This window comes from Lissotriton helveticus, chromosome 1_1, assembly GCF_964261635.1.
Source record: "Lissotriton helveticus chromosome 1_1, aLisHel1.1, whole genome shotgun sequence".
Taxonomy (NCBI): domain Eukaryota; kingdom Metazoa; phylum Chordata; class Amphibia; order Caudata; family Salamandridae; genus Lissotriton; species Lissotriton helveticus.
In genome coordinates this window covers 829111919-829127874 of record NC_136057.1, presented here as the reverse complement: position 1 = coordinate 829127874, position 15956 = coordinate 829111919, and the positions used below count along the sequence as shown (strand labels likewise).

Sequence of the window (15956 nt, the reverse complement as noted above, 5' to 3'; positions counted from 1 at the left end):
ACAATAGGAATGACTGACCAATAACAACAGAGGATTTTTAAAGGACACTGAAATTAACAAATGAATAGCAGTGGGTGGACTTTACCCCAGAAGAAGATTCAATAGGTCTCGAAAGCTCAACCTAAAAAGAGGAGAGCTTAACTGCAACGTTTAAATATGATTGGACATATTCAAACATTTCCAATGTAGCAGAATAATTGTAAAACAAATCGGGGGGGGGGCTGAGGATTTACATTTCTTTTTTTTTTTTAACAGAGGGGCACACCATTACGAAATTTGAAGGCCACTGGTGTAGGGGATGCATCAGTAAAGACATTCTACCTTTTTTGCCATGTGAGAAAGTTCAGTGTACGTAGGAGATAAACCCACTTGTTCAATCCTGCTATTTCCTCTGGCTGAAGTGCAGATAAGATTAATATGAACAAACTGTGTTACACACACACACATTTTATATATTCTACACTGTAATGTTCTTTAGATCACCCTAAGAACTATAATGTTAAACCTGACACCTAGTGGAAATGTTCTTTGGAAAAGTGTTTTTCTCATTTGTGTTACTTCATGCCCCCGTTTGGCTTTTCACGTTTTTCAACTCCTCTCCTACTACTCTTGTGTCTATTTTTTATCCACAGATAGCATCTTCCATCTCTTCTGAATACACCTTGCTTTCCAATCCATGTCACCAGGATACTTCAATTTCCTCCTTGCTATTTTCTGGAAACTAACTTATAACAGTCCTTTTAGGATGCCTACCTAGCTAGTCTTTTATGCTTAATTTACTCATTAGTCCCTAGTGATAACTACATGTACCCAGCGGCTGTGAATGAACTGCTACTCGTGGGCAGCAGCACCCACTGTGCCACCCACTAAAGTAGCACTACAACCATTTCTCAGGCCTGCCACTGCAGTCTGTAGCGCAGTTTTACAACTGCCATTTCGATAAGCCAAAATAAACATTTTTGCCACCCCAAACATTTATTTTTAATACTTACAATGGCATTCTTAAGGTAGGTCCTAAAAGCCTATAGGGCAGGGTGCATATTTAAAAAGTAGGATATGTGTATTTAGATTTTACATATCTTGACTGAATAACTCCCAGAGTCGTCTTTAACAGCTGTAATGTAGGCTAACAAAGAGTTACCTTATTACATTTAAGAAATGCTAACTATAGATTGGGAGCAGATTGAACTATGCTGTTTACACTCAGATGAATTGTAGTTTAAAAACATCTTTAATGGTAATGTTCAATTTTAAAGTACAATTTTAGATAGTTGCCATTTACTTGCCCCAACCTACTGTGCCATTCTACCAGTGTCCTAGGCAATCTGACTGTGAATGACTTTGCTGTTAGGGGGTTGTGTATTGCTTCCAGACAGCGAGACAAAGGAAATACAGATTTGAGGGGAGAGATACTTCCTGAGAGTATAGGTTGGGAGGAGCTTGGCCTTTCCCTAATTACCTTTCAAAGGTCATTGCCTGCAGTACATACAAAGGAACCTGACACCAGGCCTTACCTGCCTTTTGCCACCCTAGACAAATTTGGAGCCAGGGAAAGAACTGACCAGACCCGGTTTTGAGGATAGGTCAGGGAAATACCCCACACAAAGGCAATATATAACAAGCATTTGCAATGCAATAGGTCTCGCATTTATAAGAGTTTAAGCTATTGTCATTTACAAAGGCCATAGCTCAAACTCTTGTAAATGCGAGACCTATTTCACTTCAAAGGAAAGGGCCACCATTGTCTGGGGATGTTTGAAAGTGAATGCGCGCATGGCGAGGAAAGCACATCATCCTGCCTGCAGGAGAAACCCATTAAAGAAAAGAGTGCTTACAGACTAAATAAGACATACTGTGATGCAACAGAAGTAAGAGGGCATGTCGCCACGGGAGGTTACAAATGCAGACAAGGCGGTACCAAGGAGGGACTAACAAGCCTAATAACGACTCGCAAGCCAGGCTTATGAAGGTCAATGAGACAAGCCAATGACAAATGAGGACGGAGAGTGGGCGGGGCTTCTAAGCCATACTCCAATACTGTATGCCTCGCAGCAGCGCATGCGCTGTCCAGGCTTGACCTAAAAACGTCAGCTGATGCAGAATCAGACTTTCTGGTTGATATTTGACCTAAAGAGAGATATACATATTTCACACTACAGACAACAGCTCCATTGGCTTCCTACTAACAAAAGGTTTCTGTTTTAGTACTTATTTCTGGTGTTTCAGGCGGTGCATAAACAAAGACCTCTTTATATCCAGACAAAATTTCCTTTACATATCTCACTCTGCTCTCTGCTCTCAGCTTCAGGCGGATACATCAGCCCCCCTAGGCTTATGCATGTGAGCTGTGGTGGTCGAACCTAAAGCTATATGGCTGAAAAACACAGGAATGTACTTTCGCAATCAATAAGAAAAGCAGGGTTATATCTCTTTTGGGGAAATCACTGAAGACCATACTGTTTGAATGAGTCCCCAAGACATTTATGTTGGTAGTTGCAGATGGTGAAGATAGCTCCAGGGCACTAGTTGAGGGTACTTATAAAAATCGTTGTGCACTTATTAACATAACAAAACACACCAGAAATGAGGCCTCATATTACAGGACAAGAAATAAATTACATTGATAAACGTCTTTAGACGAGTCTAAGGACTGAGAAGCATTGATATCACCAGAGATTTGCAAAAATGATAGATTAAGAATTAGAAAACGTACATCATTGTGACAGTACTCTTCACCTCTTCTTGTCTTGCTTCTATTTTTGAAAGCCCAGTTGACTAATATAGTTTCACATGCAAAACTACATGTCCCAAAAAGCAATAAAAATGTGTGCCGTGTGAGCTACTTGCCCTGGCATGGGATAGCTCGAAATCTCTTTCCACCCGACTAGATCTCACCAGGCTAACACTCACCTTGGCATCGTCACACACAGCAAGGCACAGACTGGCACCGGCGAGGCAGACTGCCAGTCCTGCCAGCACCAGCCGCATTCTGAGGGACTTCCACCACCTTCACTATCCGTGGGCTCCATGTCCTGCACCCCGTGTCCGCTGGAGCTCCAAGGTCCGCATCCTGTTGAGAGAGATGCAGATAAAATGTCCCGAGGCACCTAATCTGTGGGACTGTGGGGGGCAGAGGTATCATAAAGCACTGATTCCAGAGCTCTGAAGAGGACATCTCGGCTCATCCAATCCCTCAGGCAGTTCTTCGCACGTTCCCATATCCCCGCGCTCCTGATTTACAAGAAGAATATGGAGGGGGGGCTTCTTTCCTTAAGTATTACGCAAGGTTCAATGTGGACATCCCTTCCACGAAGGTGGCTAGGAGAAAGTCCGGTTCATATGCGCCATTGCTGTTGTGGAGAGCCTTACTGAGTAGTTCCGTCAGTGCTGATGTATTCGGCCCAAGCTTTAAAGTTTACTGCTAAAAGTCACACGTGAAGACACAAAAGTAAACTAAAGAGAAAGCAAAGCCTCGAAGACCGCAGTGAACATGCGCAGAACCTGCTTTAGAGAACAAGCACAAGTGTCTATCAAAATTCCCCTATAGTACTACGAACCTGAAAAAAATATCCGAAAGCCGCAACGACAACGGTTGGTTAAAAATGTAAATAGAGAATCACGAACCGGTGCAAAAAAAAGGTCAACAGCGCGTTAGAAGCACACACGGGCCCACATGCTGTCAAGACAGCCTAAAATGAACAAATAGTTACTCAGAAGCCATGGCGATAAATGTGGTGGAGTCATGAGGGTAGGATCATGTAGCATGTTACACTATGAGGGAGTGCGTGATTGCCAGTGTTGTATTTGTTGTGACTCTCTCTATACGTCAAAGTTTTTGGTGACGTGCTTGAGCGACTTGAGAGGTGCTTTTATCCTGTCTTGGGAGGCCGTGCTAACCAATGTGCTGGAGTACGGATGTGTGTATAATAGGCCTGCAAAATATTGTTATAGTCAAAATTAAAAAACATAGGTAGCTACATAGCACCAATATAGACGGAGGGGCAGCAGGATACCTGTGTACATAAACAAGCATTGGTCGCGCGGCCGCGAAAGTGGCAGCTGGGGGAGGGGGCCTGCGCGATTCCCTTTCGGGAGCGTGCGACCGCATGGCACCGCGCGCTCCCGCCAGGAAATCGCCGAGATGTGCACGCGTTGCATTGCAAGCAATGTAACGCGAGCACGTTTTCCGCGGGAAAGCTGTGCAGATGGCATTAGGTCTCTCTCCTATGCTGCGCATGCGCGCTGCGTAGGCGAGACCTAAAAATGGAACCACTCATTTGAACACTCCTGGAGCTGTGGGAGATTCAGATGAAGGACAGCCCTGCTGTCTGAAGAAGAAAGACTGGACCTGCTTGCCCTGAACCCAGGCTATCCACAGGGACACCAAGGGTCAGTTGACTGACGACTGTTGTGAGCTACAAGACACAAGCTTCCAGAGGCCTCTTCTGCTTCCCAGCTGATCAAACCCAACCCGACGCCCTCTGCTAGGCTCTGTTGGAGTGAGACATGACCCATCAAAAGCTTTCCTCCAGGTCCTGGACCCTTGGCTGGAGTCAGGGTTTACTACTCCTAGGGCAACTGAAGTTTTCACAGGAGCCCGCACTACATAATTGATTCTAACACATGACCTCACACTGCAGCACCTCAAACATCTGAGGTAACGTGATGCGACTTAGTCCAACACAGGACCTCACATGACAGCACCTCATCGCTCCTGATGGATAGCTTCTATGGAACCAATTCAGCGCGACACAGGACCTCGCATAGCGGCACTTGATCGGATGTAGCACTGGAACAGACGCAGCAGAGCGCAGACCAACGCAGCTCCTCGCATCACAGCAGCAAGGACAAAAAGGCACAACTTACAGTGAGTGGGCTGAACTTGATCCCTGTATCAGACCCGAGCTCCACTGAGGTCGGTCTGAACTTGTTATAAACCAAGATGCACAGGGTTAAATTTGCGCAGAACGATAGAATCATGTTGCAGAGACATTGTGACCACTTGGAGAATTGTTCTGATGTATAAATGTATCCAATGTGCGCGGAATACGTGTTTTTCTCATGTTATGTTTGCCATGCTGTGGTAATAAACAGCAAACAGGATATCTGACAAGCCCTCCTATGAACAAGTGACATCAAGGCTTATGTTAAATAGTCACTCAATTATTTTTTACGACCTTCCTGGTCTAATGGAAGACAGCTTGAAATTCTAGCGTTCGTTGATTGTCGCTATACATTAATACATATGTGGCTTATCTGTGGTGCTGGAGCCTCTGGCGCGTGCTCAGTTTAGGGGTCCTTACCAAGGAGCATGAGCACAAGTTAGTGGCAACCAAGACCCCAACATAAATTGTGGCTAGGGCACACCAATAATATGGTGACCATGGCTCAGGTTTCCAATTGTATTTTCTCTTCAAGTGTAAAGTATTGGAAAAGGGTTCTTAGTTTCAAAATAATGTGTGCAGCCAGAACAATTACTACTGTTACCTTTATTTCTTTCATTAAGTTTTCAATACTAATTCTGTGATGTCTACCACGTTGGATTTTGAGTGTTATGGGAAGATCCTAGTAACCGCTCTGCCAGCTGGTGGTTTCTGCACACACACCTCTTAACAGGGTTTGGGTTTCGCTGTGTATCCATAGGGCACAAGTTGATGGAGGACGCTGGTGTACTGAATCCCCCCCTCTATTTTTAGAAAAGGGGTGCTGTTCCCTTTACGTTGGAGGTGTCATTGTATGCCCCAGCACTGAAGCTGTTTGCATTTATAAAGTCTGTGTGCGCAACCTGGACTCAGTGTGTTTGTAACCCTCATTCCTGCCTGTAGCATCCCATATATTTGTGGGAGAGGCGCAGAAGGATGTTTTATGTGAAAAATAACATAGAACTTCACATCAACCTTAGTAGTGCCTAAAGAACTGCAAATATGCAATGTCTGTGCGTTGAAGCCGAACAAAGGAAACCAGCAGAAAGGAAACTTACAAGTTTGACTGATTAAAAAAACACTCATCACGATAATTTTTTATACTCTCTAAACACAGTTTAAAATGTAATCCTAACTTCCACACGTGTGTGCTCCTTTCGCCCACTTATGAGCTCAATTACACACTGAGATGTGAAAAACGTTATTTTATTCACGAAAAGTCAAACAAACCAAAACTTTATTTTCACATTTTTGATAAATATTAATGTGTTGTTTTCGAAAAATAGCTCCGTTCCACATCACAGGTGTGTGAACATTATAAGGGTATAACATTTCTTATTGTGATATCACCTCCTGTGATGTCATTGACATTTACAATGCTAATTAGTTACACAAACCCGCTATTTTTCTTAGGACTGAAACACTCTGGGACTCAGACCTGAAGCAGGTCCATATCGGTCCATATGTTCACGTCCTTATTTAACTTTACTACCAAAAAATTCTGAATAATGAATATAAGAAATATTAGGGTTATCTTTATCTGTGATTTAGTTAATGTTTATATTTCATGTTTTACTTAATCTTGCATTTTGTACGATAGCTATTGCCAGGATGAAGTGTTTCTCTATTTTATTTTGAGTAACATATTACTCTTGTTTAGTGCATACTTTGAAATGAGTCACCTTCAGGTGTTTATAAGAGGCCACAATTAGGAGCTCTGTAGTTCAGGCTGAAGGCGGTGTGAGTTTCTCCTAGTGGCTAAAAACGGTGTTCAAAATACATGGTCATCCAATACTTGGCCTCTGCAAACTGCACAGAGCAATGGCGAGTTATTCCAGTTACAAATGTGATTCTGTGCAAAATTGTGTGAATGAGGTACACAGTCAGGAGCGGTTCCAGAAATTTTTATTTGGGTGGGCCAAGGGTGCATTTGGGTGGGCCACTGCGAGCTCGATTTTTCGCATATATGTCTGGGCAGGCCTGTTTCAGGGCCCTCCTTTATCTCTTCTTAGTCTAACAAGGCCCAGTAAAACGCACTCTTTCCCAAATCTCTTTCTAAATGTGATCACTCTCAAAAAGTGTTTTTTCTATGTAATGTCCCTTTGATGGGAAAAGGAGGTTTCTGAGGTGGGAGTATCAGGCAAGTGACACTTCTCGGGCTCCCTCTGTGCCAGCCTTCAGGGAGAATCCCTCTTCATTACTACCTCCACCTGACAATGGACTCTGCAACACACTCCCTTACAGGCTTTATTATCCACTACTCCTCTCCAGTACACCTTATCTCACAGATGACCTTGGGTCCCATTTTCCCGGTAAAAACATTAGGAAAATCACCTTCATACTTAAAACATTGAATATAGCAGTAAATATAATTAGCACGCACTTTAAAGTTTTTTCCACAGTAGCACTTAAGACCCGACTGCTAATTAAATAAACAAAAACAGAAAGGCCTGCTTCAGCGCGGATGCGAAAGTCTTTGTTGCCGCTGCACCAATAACCTCTTTCTCCGTAAATACCTTTGCTCCCACCTTCCAACAGTGCCCCTCACCTCCCAATGCCCCCCTCTATTGCCGTCCTCCTCGGATTCCCTCAAAGCCACACGCCACAAGTGCCCCTCATCTCTCTATAGCCCCTCCCCCTATTGACCTCCTCCTCGGATTCCCTCAATGCCACCCCCCCCCACCAGTGCCCCTCATCGCTCCATAGCCCCTCTCGCTACCTCCTCGGATTCCCTCACTGCCACCCTTCAACAGTGTCCTTTATCTTTACGTAGCCCCTCTCTCATATGCATTTCATTTGTCGCATAGCACTACTCATATCAGTGTAGTGTGTGTCAGTACTTTACACAACGCACACATTATACAGATACAATTAATCATACAAGTATGTAAATCAGTCTATAGGGAATGTCACATAAGCAAATGAGGATTACAAGGTGTATGAATCACATGTCATCCATACTGGTGGGTGGGATATTTTAAGAGGGTTTGGTCTGGGGAAACACAACCATAGGATTTAAAGAGTATTCCATGGGGGCCAGCTTTACTGATAAAAATGTATATCTGCCCAAACATACTCATTTTAACAACATTAGAATAATGAAACACTGGGGAAATTCTAACTATATCACACAACCAAAAAAGCGAAGTTCTAACTATACCATTCATGTTTGTATGCAGCTCTTAGATGACAGTTCATTGGTTACTGTCCTATGTTAGGATTGTAACTTCTGAACTGCAAGTAACACAAGGAGCTATCGAGGGCTTTAAGTGGGCCGGATCTCACTGGGTCTGAGCACCTGCAGTTTTTTTTAAAGGGGCCTCAAAGCGGATCTCTGTTTTGTGCGCTGGTCACAGGTAGTCCGTTTTTTTCCGAACTGCAGTGACATCAGTCTGCTGTCACTGCAGTCCGGAAAAAAGTGCCAGGGCACAAAACAGAGCCCGATAGAGACCCGTTTCGCGACAGCAGGCACATCAGTGTACCCTGCTCACACTACTCACAAGTGGAATGTTACGGCATGACGGCATGCCAGGTGAGCGTTGTAGGGGGAAGGTAAATCCTTTAAAGAGAGTCATTTTCTCTCTGGATTTCCCTTCTCTTTTTGAAACTCAGGAGCAGCAACATTGTTTTGATGTCACGAGTGCTTTAAGTGGAAGCTTTTGCAACTATATACAAGCCATAGTTGCTGTTTTTTATCTTATGCAACTAACAACCATTGACAAAGCCAATAGTCCTGACTTGTAGGTATGATGTTACTTATTGTATCAAATACCTGGATGTAATGACAGAAACAGCAAAATACAAGTCAGGACGCACACTGCTAAACACAGATTTTAACGTACTGTTTTTAAGCCACGTCCTCAATTACATTGGCCACGCCCCTTTGAGGGACCCCCCAGTTTTTTCATCCTACTCAAAGCCCTGGAGTTATCCACATAAAATACAGTTCATCTGCATTTGAAAACTACTAACAGACACATGATTGCTCTCCAGCAGGATTATTAATCACCAGCGTTATCTGGGCATTTTGTATTCTTATTGTTGTCCTGCTGGAGAGCAATCATGATAAAAACTGTTTAAATGAAGCACACACGTATGTGTCCTGCTGGGACTGTGCAAATTTTAAAAAGAAAAATATATAGTAATACATTCTCTTACCTACTCCATTAGTCAAACTTTGTGTCACAGCCTTATGTGATAAGCCACTGCAGGGGTCAGGAAAGGTGAATAGGAATAAAGAAACTTCTTTTCTCCTGCGCTGCATATAAAAATAAATATCAACGCAGCAGGACAGTAAGCAAAGGTTACCAAAGGTTACCCTTGTCAAAGAAAGGAATTGTCGCCTTTCGCCATGTAGAGATGAACGGGTGAAAAAATAAACAAAGCCTTGTTAACATATGCATGGTCTTTAAAGACCTGTAAAGTACTCGGTGCGGCTGCAATCATCTCTAAAACTGTCTGTGTGTGTGCACCACTCGGCCCGGGCTGACACACGCGACGGGGGACGGTTGAAGCACTTAGATCCCATAGACGCCTACCTTCAAGCCCTCACTGCGAGGGCCAAAGATCCTGTTTGGCTGGGCCATGCTCGTGTTAGGGTGGGCCTGGCCCACCTGGCCCACCCGCTAGAACCGGGCCTGTACACAGTTGTCAAAATATCGACAAGGCAAAAGTAAAAGAAAAAGCAGTGCTTACTGAGTGAGTGTGTTGTGTTTTGGGGGGCCGGAGAAGTACAGATGTGAGGAATTAAATTTAGGTGAACGTGATAAAAGGGCTTGAAGAGGAAAGAGATGAGGAGTGAAGTATGCAGATGCAGGGTTTCAGAAAGATTGTAGCGAGGAAAAGGACTTAAAGTTATAACACTAAGAGACTGCAGAGAAAAGTGATATGAAGGAAAGACAGAGTGACTGAAACCTCGAAAACCACTATCTCAGTCACAGACCTTAGTAATATTTACAAGTCTCACAATTTCTGAACTGGAACATTTTCAATATTATTTATAACAAAATCATTGTTGGTGCACTTTTATCTTAATTTTTTTTTAAAACATTGACCAAGCAAATAGTCATGGCTGTTTTTAGGTGTAGGTCAGCTGTGTTACATATCTGACTGCAATAAAAGAAAGTTCAGAAAGGCACCACAATACCGGTCAAATGGCTAACTATGGGGGGCATCACAGAAATGTAGTTTACATGTTTAGGACACGTCCTTAACTACATAGCCTACGCCTATTTCAGAGACACCCGCACTTTTTGTATCTCACTTAAACCCTGCTTAGGACTTGTGCCCTGTGTATCCTTCGTTTGTGTACTCGCGTATCTCCTTGCTTTATGTGTGCACTTCCATGAGGTCGTTGGTTTCATGCTCCATCACAACCTTCAAGTTTCCAAGAAAATATATATATTTTTTTTCTTCCTCAAACAGACTCCGGAAGCTTAACCGATATGATTCAACTCAGTGCTTTAAATGGGCCGGTACTCACCGGTACTGAGTACTGGAACTTCCTAAATTTATCACTTTGAGTACCGGCACTTCTCTACTGCCCCAGGAGAGTACCGGTACTCATGAAAAGGTCTGCTCGTGGCTGTGCTGGTGGGCCGGAGTGGGACATGTCACTGGCAGCCGAGTCGCCGCTTCTGCAGCCCCCTCCCGCCCATCAGAGCCCCAGCTGAGCTATTCAGCAGGGCTCTTTTAAATAATGTCCGATGCTCGCCGTCATGCTGTGCCTGACAGAGATGGGTGGAGATTCATTTTACCTGCTAGTGTGCGCGCGTGTGCTTTTCAAAGCGCAGCACTTCAGGTAGTGAAAAGTCAGTGCAGGTTAACACTTTGAACATAAGAAATGTTATCAGACAAAAGGGCGGCGGAATTTCACACGTCCTTTCTCTTGATCTGAAAGTTAATGCCCTGTCTGGGCATTAACCCTACAGTTAGATTAATGCTCCAGGGGCCTCTTCGATCGCATTGTCTATGCGATCGAAGAGGCCCCTGGAGCGCTAATCTAACTGTTTTCTGCACTGAGGCGCCCACCTTCCTAACGCCAAATGCCTCAAGGTCTGTTTCTTATATGCCCAGCCTATGGCAGGATGTTGCCTTTCCTGCCAGCCAGCCGGCCCCAGTGCACCCATGAAATTCCCCTGCTGCATGGAGTTGAAGGAGGAGGCCGGTGTTCGAGAATCCATCACCTGCACACCTCCTCCTGACCTCTGCCCCAGACTCACCACGCCATTGTGAGTCTCATGGTGGGAGCAGAGGACACAGGCAGAGACACTGCACCAGCGCTCGCTGTCTGACTCCCTGAAGAAGAGACAGGCTAGATATCCACGCGGTGCCAGGCCAGCAGCTCCTCGGTCGATCGTTCTGACAGTTATAAAGAGATAATTTAATATTCTCCTTCTGCTGACATTTAAATTTTTGTTATGAAAATGATTATGGGGCTCCAGCACGGCAGGGGGCCTTGCAAATGGGCACACTAGAGTTGTCTGTCTGGGCTGAATATGCGCTACGTTTTGTCTAAACTAGCAGTTTTGCTGATTTATTAGTAGTGCAAAGTGTTTACCATCCCTGCTTGACAGTGACACTACAAAGCAGCACCCTTTATTTTCTCAGCTCAGTTAGACTTGCTAAATCAGAGATAACTCATGGGATTATTTTTGCCGCTGTCGAGAAGTCAGAGTATTTTCTACTGACAGTTTGCACTATGACCATTAAGTAGCGTAGATGGTTAATGTGCCTTCAAAAAGGCATATTGTATTGTACTGTATTGTATGTAGATAGCTCAGTGAGTTGCTGTTTTTGTCACAGAGATCCCTTTGTTATATGTGGTTTGGCCGCACCTGAAGCTGAGGTTGGGGTGGAGGGTGCTGATTTTTATTGAAATTAAATAATAGCTTCAAAAGCACCTGCTGCCGAGTTTGACTTCCTTGTTGCTCAAATGAGTGCAATTTCTGATATTTGTCTACTTCCATTGACTTCATACCATGGTTATGCTCGCAAGAATGTGCCCCCTAAGTGTTACACATCTAGTTGTTGCCTGACTCCCGTAAATCTACTGAATCTATGAAAATGTCACACATACGTAATCTGAAACATTAGCAGCTCGACTAAAATGTGTCATTTTTTTACATTTATACGATTCCTTCATTTTGCTAGTGAGAAAGTTCACTCATATTGTTGAAATGTCACTCATAATTACAATTAAAATATGAAAATGTCACACATAGCAATCTGAAACCTTGGCAGCTCTGGGGTCCATTCTGGCCCTGGGCTGTCAACACATTCACACTATCCTCTGCATTTGCGTAAACACAGAAATCCTGGCAATGCCCTGGCAGTGGCAATTAAAAAAGCCATACTGAAGAGTATAACATGGCTTTTAACATACCGAAATCTTTTATGTGTCTGCTTATCTTTGTCTGTTTGCCTGCATTTTTAAGCCTGTTTTAAAAAGTGAGAGAGAAAGAATCAAGAAACTCTCAGGAGGTATTTTAAAGAAAATGGGTGGCCCTTAGTGTGTACATGTCTGCTCGGCGACAAAGGTTCATAAATAACGTAGTAGGGAGGGTTGGTGAGTGGATGGGTGGATGAGTGAGCCAGGGTGGATGTGCAGATGAATGGATGGATGAGTGAATGGATGGGTGAAAGAGGGTGGATGATTGGATATAAGGGCCGATGATGGGTGGTTAAGTTAAATATTGGATGGATGAATGAAAGGTAGAGAGGATGGATGAAAGGGTGGATGATGGATGAGTGAAAGGTGGGAATGAGTGAAAGGGTGGATGGAATGAAAGGGCGGATGGTATTAAGGAGTGAAAGGGTTGATGGATAGATGAGCGAAAGGCTTGATGGATGAGTGAAAAGGTGGATAAAGAGATGGATGAATGAAAAGATTAATGGATAGGTTTAAGGAAGGATGGATAGGTTTGGATATGAAGGGTGGACAGGTGGAATGGTGAAAATCAACTGAATGATGGATGAAAAACTGAATAGACAACAGAATGTAAACGGTAAATGGGGAACATCAGCAGGTAAATGGTTGGATGAAAGGATGAATGGATAGATCGATGGAAGAGACACGAGATATCTTCTGGGGAGGGTCATGATGATTTGCTTGGTGCCATAAGAGCTTTGGTTCGAAGTGGGGATATTTTCAGTTTCTTCCTACTAACTTGCTCAAAAATATATAGTATTGTGCTAAACAACAGCAATTAACAGTATGGCATTAAGAAGGTGCAACTATTGCAAAAAAAAGGAAATGTTAACATATTATTGCATTTCTCTTTCATTTTGTGTAATGAGTTAACCTGCTTTGTTTATATAAACACATTTATCATGTGTTTTGCTGTGTGCTGCAACTATTATAGAAGTTAAGTATCATCATGTCCTGCCCTTAGCCCCGCCCACTCATTACACCTCTTGCGCATTTTAATGAGTACCTGCACTTATTTTTTCCCACTGATTCAAGGAGTGTACCCAGCTTTTATTTACCTTTGTTCTACTACATGGATCAGAAAGACGCTATTTCTATCCGTACCTCCTTCTGTGAATGCACCTTATGCACACACCCATCGATCGCTCGTACAAGAAAAAATAAATCAAAATTGTTTATATTCCTAGATCAAACAAACTAATCATCGCGCATGAACGTATGGGCGAGTTCCTGTCGCGGCCATGGTAGGATCAGGCAGAGCGTTCATCACGGCGCAATCAATGGAATGTTTTTTCCCTTTCCAATTAACACCAGTGTCAAGATTGTAGCTTAGTTAAGAACTCCTTTCTGGTTACGCCTCCCTCGGTAGCCTCCTCTAGACTTGGTAATTCATTTTTTTGTTTCCGTTTCCTGAACACTTACGAGTAACATCCGGTGAAAGTCCCGCCTTGAAAGAATGTGAGCACGTGACTCTGACGAGTTCTGTGTTCGCCTGCACGGCTGCGACTCCCTGTCACTTGAATGGCCGCTTAGCTGCACCTAAGTAGGGTGTGTGTGCCGCTGGTCGGAGGAGCCGAGGCTGAAGCCCGCCGATAACGGGTGCTTCCTTGTTGTAGCGAGCATTCTGCAGTCATGTTCCGGAGGATACTGCAGTTGGTGAGTGAGCTCACCTGTCTGAGCCCCCTTCACCTCCAAACCTCCGTTGTCATGCATCTCTGAGCTGAAGCCATAACATGCGTTGAAGCTGCTTCACATGCTTTCATATGCCCCATTACCGGTCAGGACTTTACATGTATATGCAACAAGTTGCTTCTCCACCAGCAAAGGGCACCCATCTATAACTGACAAGAGAGTCCGTGCTGTATGCAACACGTTCAGACTAGTCTGATGGTTTTTTAGCAGCAATACGTTGCATTATGGGACTTGTAGTGCTGCTTTTAATGTTGTTATACTTTGGTTTAAAATCGCAAGGGGCTAAATGATGATTGCTAATGAACCCTTACCCGTAGAAGGTGTGGCGTGAGACATGAACCCTCTTGTCAGTTATCGTAGGATGCCTTTAGATATGCATGAAGGTGTAGCAAAGTGGTTAAATGTTTAGGTGCAATACTTGCCGAGCGGTTTGGCTCACTAATTACCTTTTTAATTTAAATAATGGGTTGGAGTCTATCATATGCGAAACTAACGAATATCTCTTGCTTATACAGAAGTCGCACGCTTCCTTTGACTAGATGGACATGCTTTTTAACTTTTGCAACTAGTTTCATGTTCTAATGTAACTGAAGAGCGTTAAAGGTTGGGAGTGCAATAACTGCTACGCCATTCCTTGCTCCTGCCAGACTGATTCACCCTGCCAATGCTTGCTGGAGACATCAGTCTCATTTTCGCCCCCGACAGAGCCCCTGTCCCTTTCAGCTAGTTACAGCGGCTTCACCTGTTCTTTTGCACTCCCTATAGCACTTTTGGCTGAGTACGGGTATGGGATATCTACAGTTTTCTAGACGCCTCTCTACTTCCTACTTCAAGGGGCGTGTCTGTTATTGATTGGATGGGACTGGAAAGAAGGATTTGCTAAAGAGGAACAGCTACGAAGTATAAATAGGCGTAGGAAGGGATCGAAGCACATTCTCTTGTCGCCTCAAAATATATGAAGCTGCAAGGGGGGTGGGGTGAGGGGGGTTTGCATTCTTTTTCCCTGATCTCACAACCCATCTTCCGCTCCGCCTCCACCACAAAACCATAAGTTATCAAACCGGGGTCCATTGGTATTTCACATACTCGTCTAAGATATGTTGACTATCAGTAATTACATTTTCTAGATGATTTTAGTTGAGAGGCTTCCTCCAACCTGAATCATCCTCCTTGACCATACGTAAAAGAAACGCAGCTTTCTTGGATCTGGAGCACTAGACTTAGGGGTGCTGGAGAATCCTCATACAACCTTATTGTGTTGCTAAGCTGGATAATCAGTCATGAAAAGGCCCGTAAATAGTTTTCTTTGTAACACGTTCTGTACGTTCAAAGACGTGGGGGTCCAGTGTGTACAAGCTTTCTGTGACAAACTGCTTGTAATTCTTTCAACATGGAGAGAGGTGTGTTTTCCTTTAGTTTCTGTGGCTGCAAAATAGTGTATATTAAATCTAGGGATGCTATAGTGGGAAATGGGATCACTACAGCATGGAATTTCTTTTGACACGTAAAGAAAACATTTGCTTGGGCTGCATAATTCAAAGTATATCAGCAGCATGGGAAGTAGGTATGTGACTACTGGTAAAAGCCACATGGCGGCAAGCAGTGCTTTGAATCGGGGAAAACGTGTAGGTCCTCATCACATTGAGCTGCGGCCTGGGGGGAAGGGAAGGAGGGCGGCACGGAGGTGGACTAGAGACAGGATAATCCTCGGGGCTAATGCCAAATTTTTAAAGGGTTCAAGATTTTTTTTTGGTGTGAATCATGACAAATTGCTTCATTCTGTAATGTATTGTGGGTACCTTTGCATATTAAGTATACTTTTAACATTCTCTTTCAAAGGGTACATATTTGAAGATTGCCTGTGCACAAATAGCACATGAATGTCAGTTGAATGTCTTTGCATCCTCAGTGCA

General features: G+C 43.7%; 1 protein-coding gene across 1 annotated transcript in view; it reads left to right on the top strand.

Annotated features, from left to right (window-relative positions):
* The first annotated feature begins 13764 nt into the window (after window positions 1-13764).
* Window positions 13765-15956, top strand: part of EEA1 (early endosome antigen 1) — a 764210-nt gene continuing 762018 nt past the window's right edge. Inside the window, exon 1 of the mRNA XM_078674577.1 lies at window positions 13765-14007. Within this exon, the coding sequence (XP_078530703.1) occupies window positions 13984-14007 (24 nt within the window). The 5' untranslated portion in view covers window positions 13765-13983. The remainder of the gene's footprint in view (window positions 14008-15956) is intronic.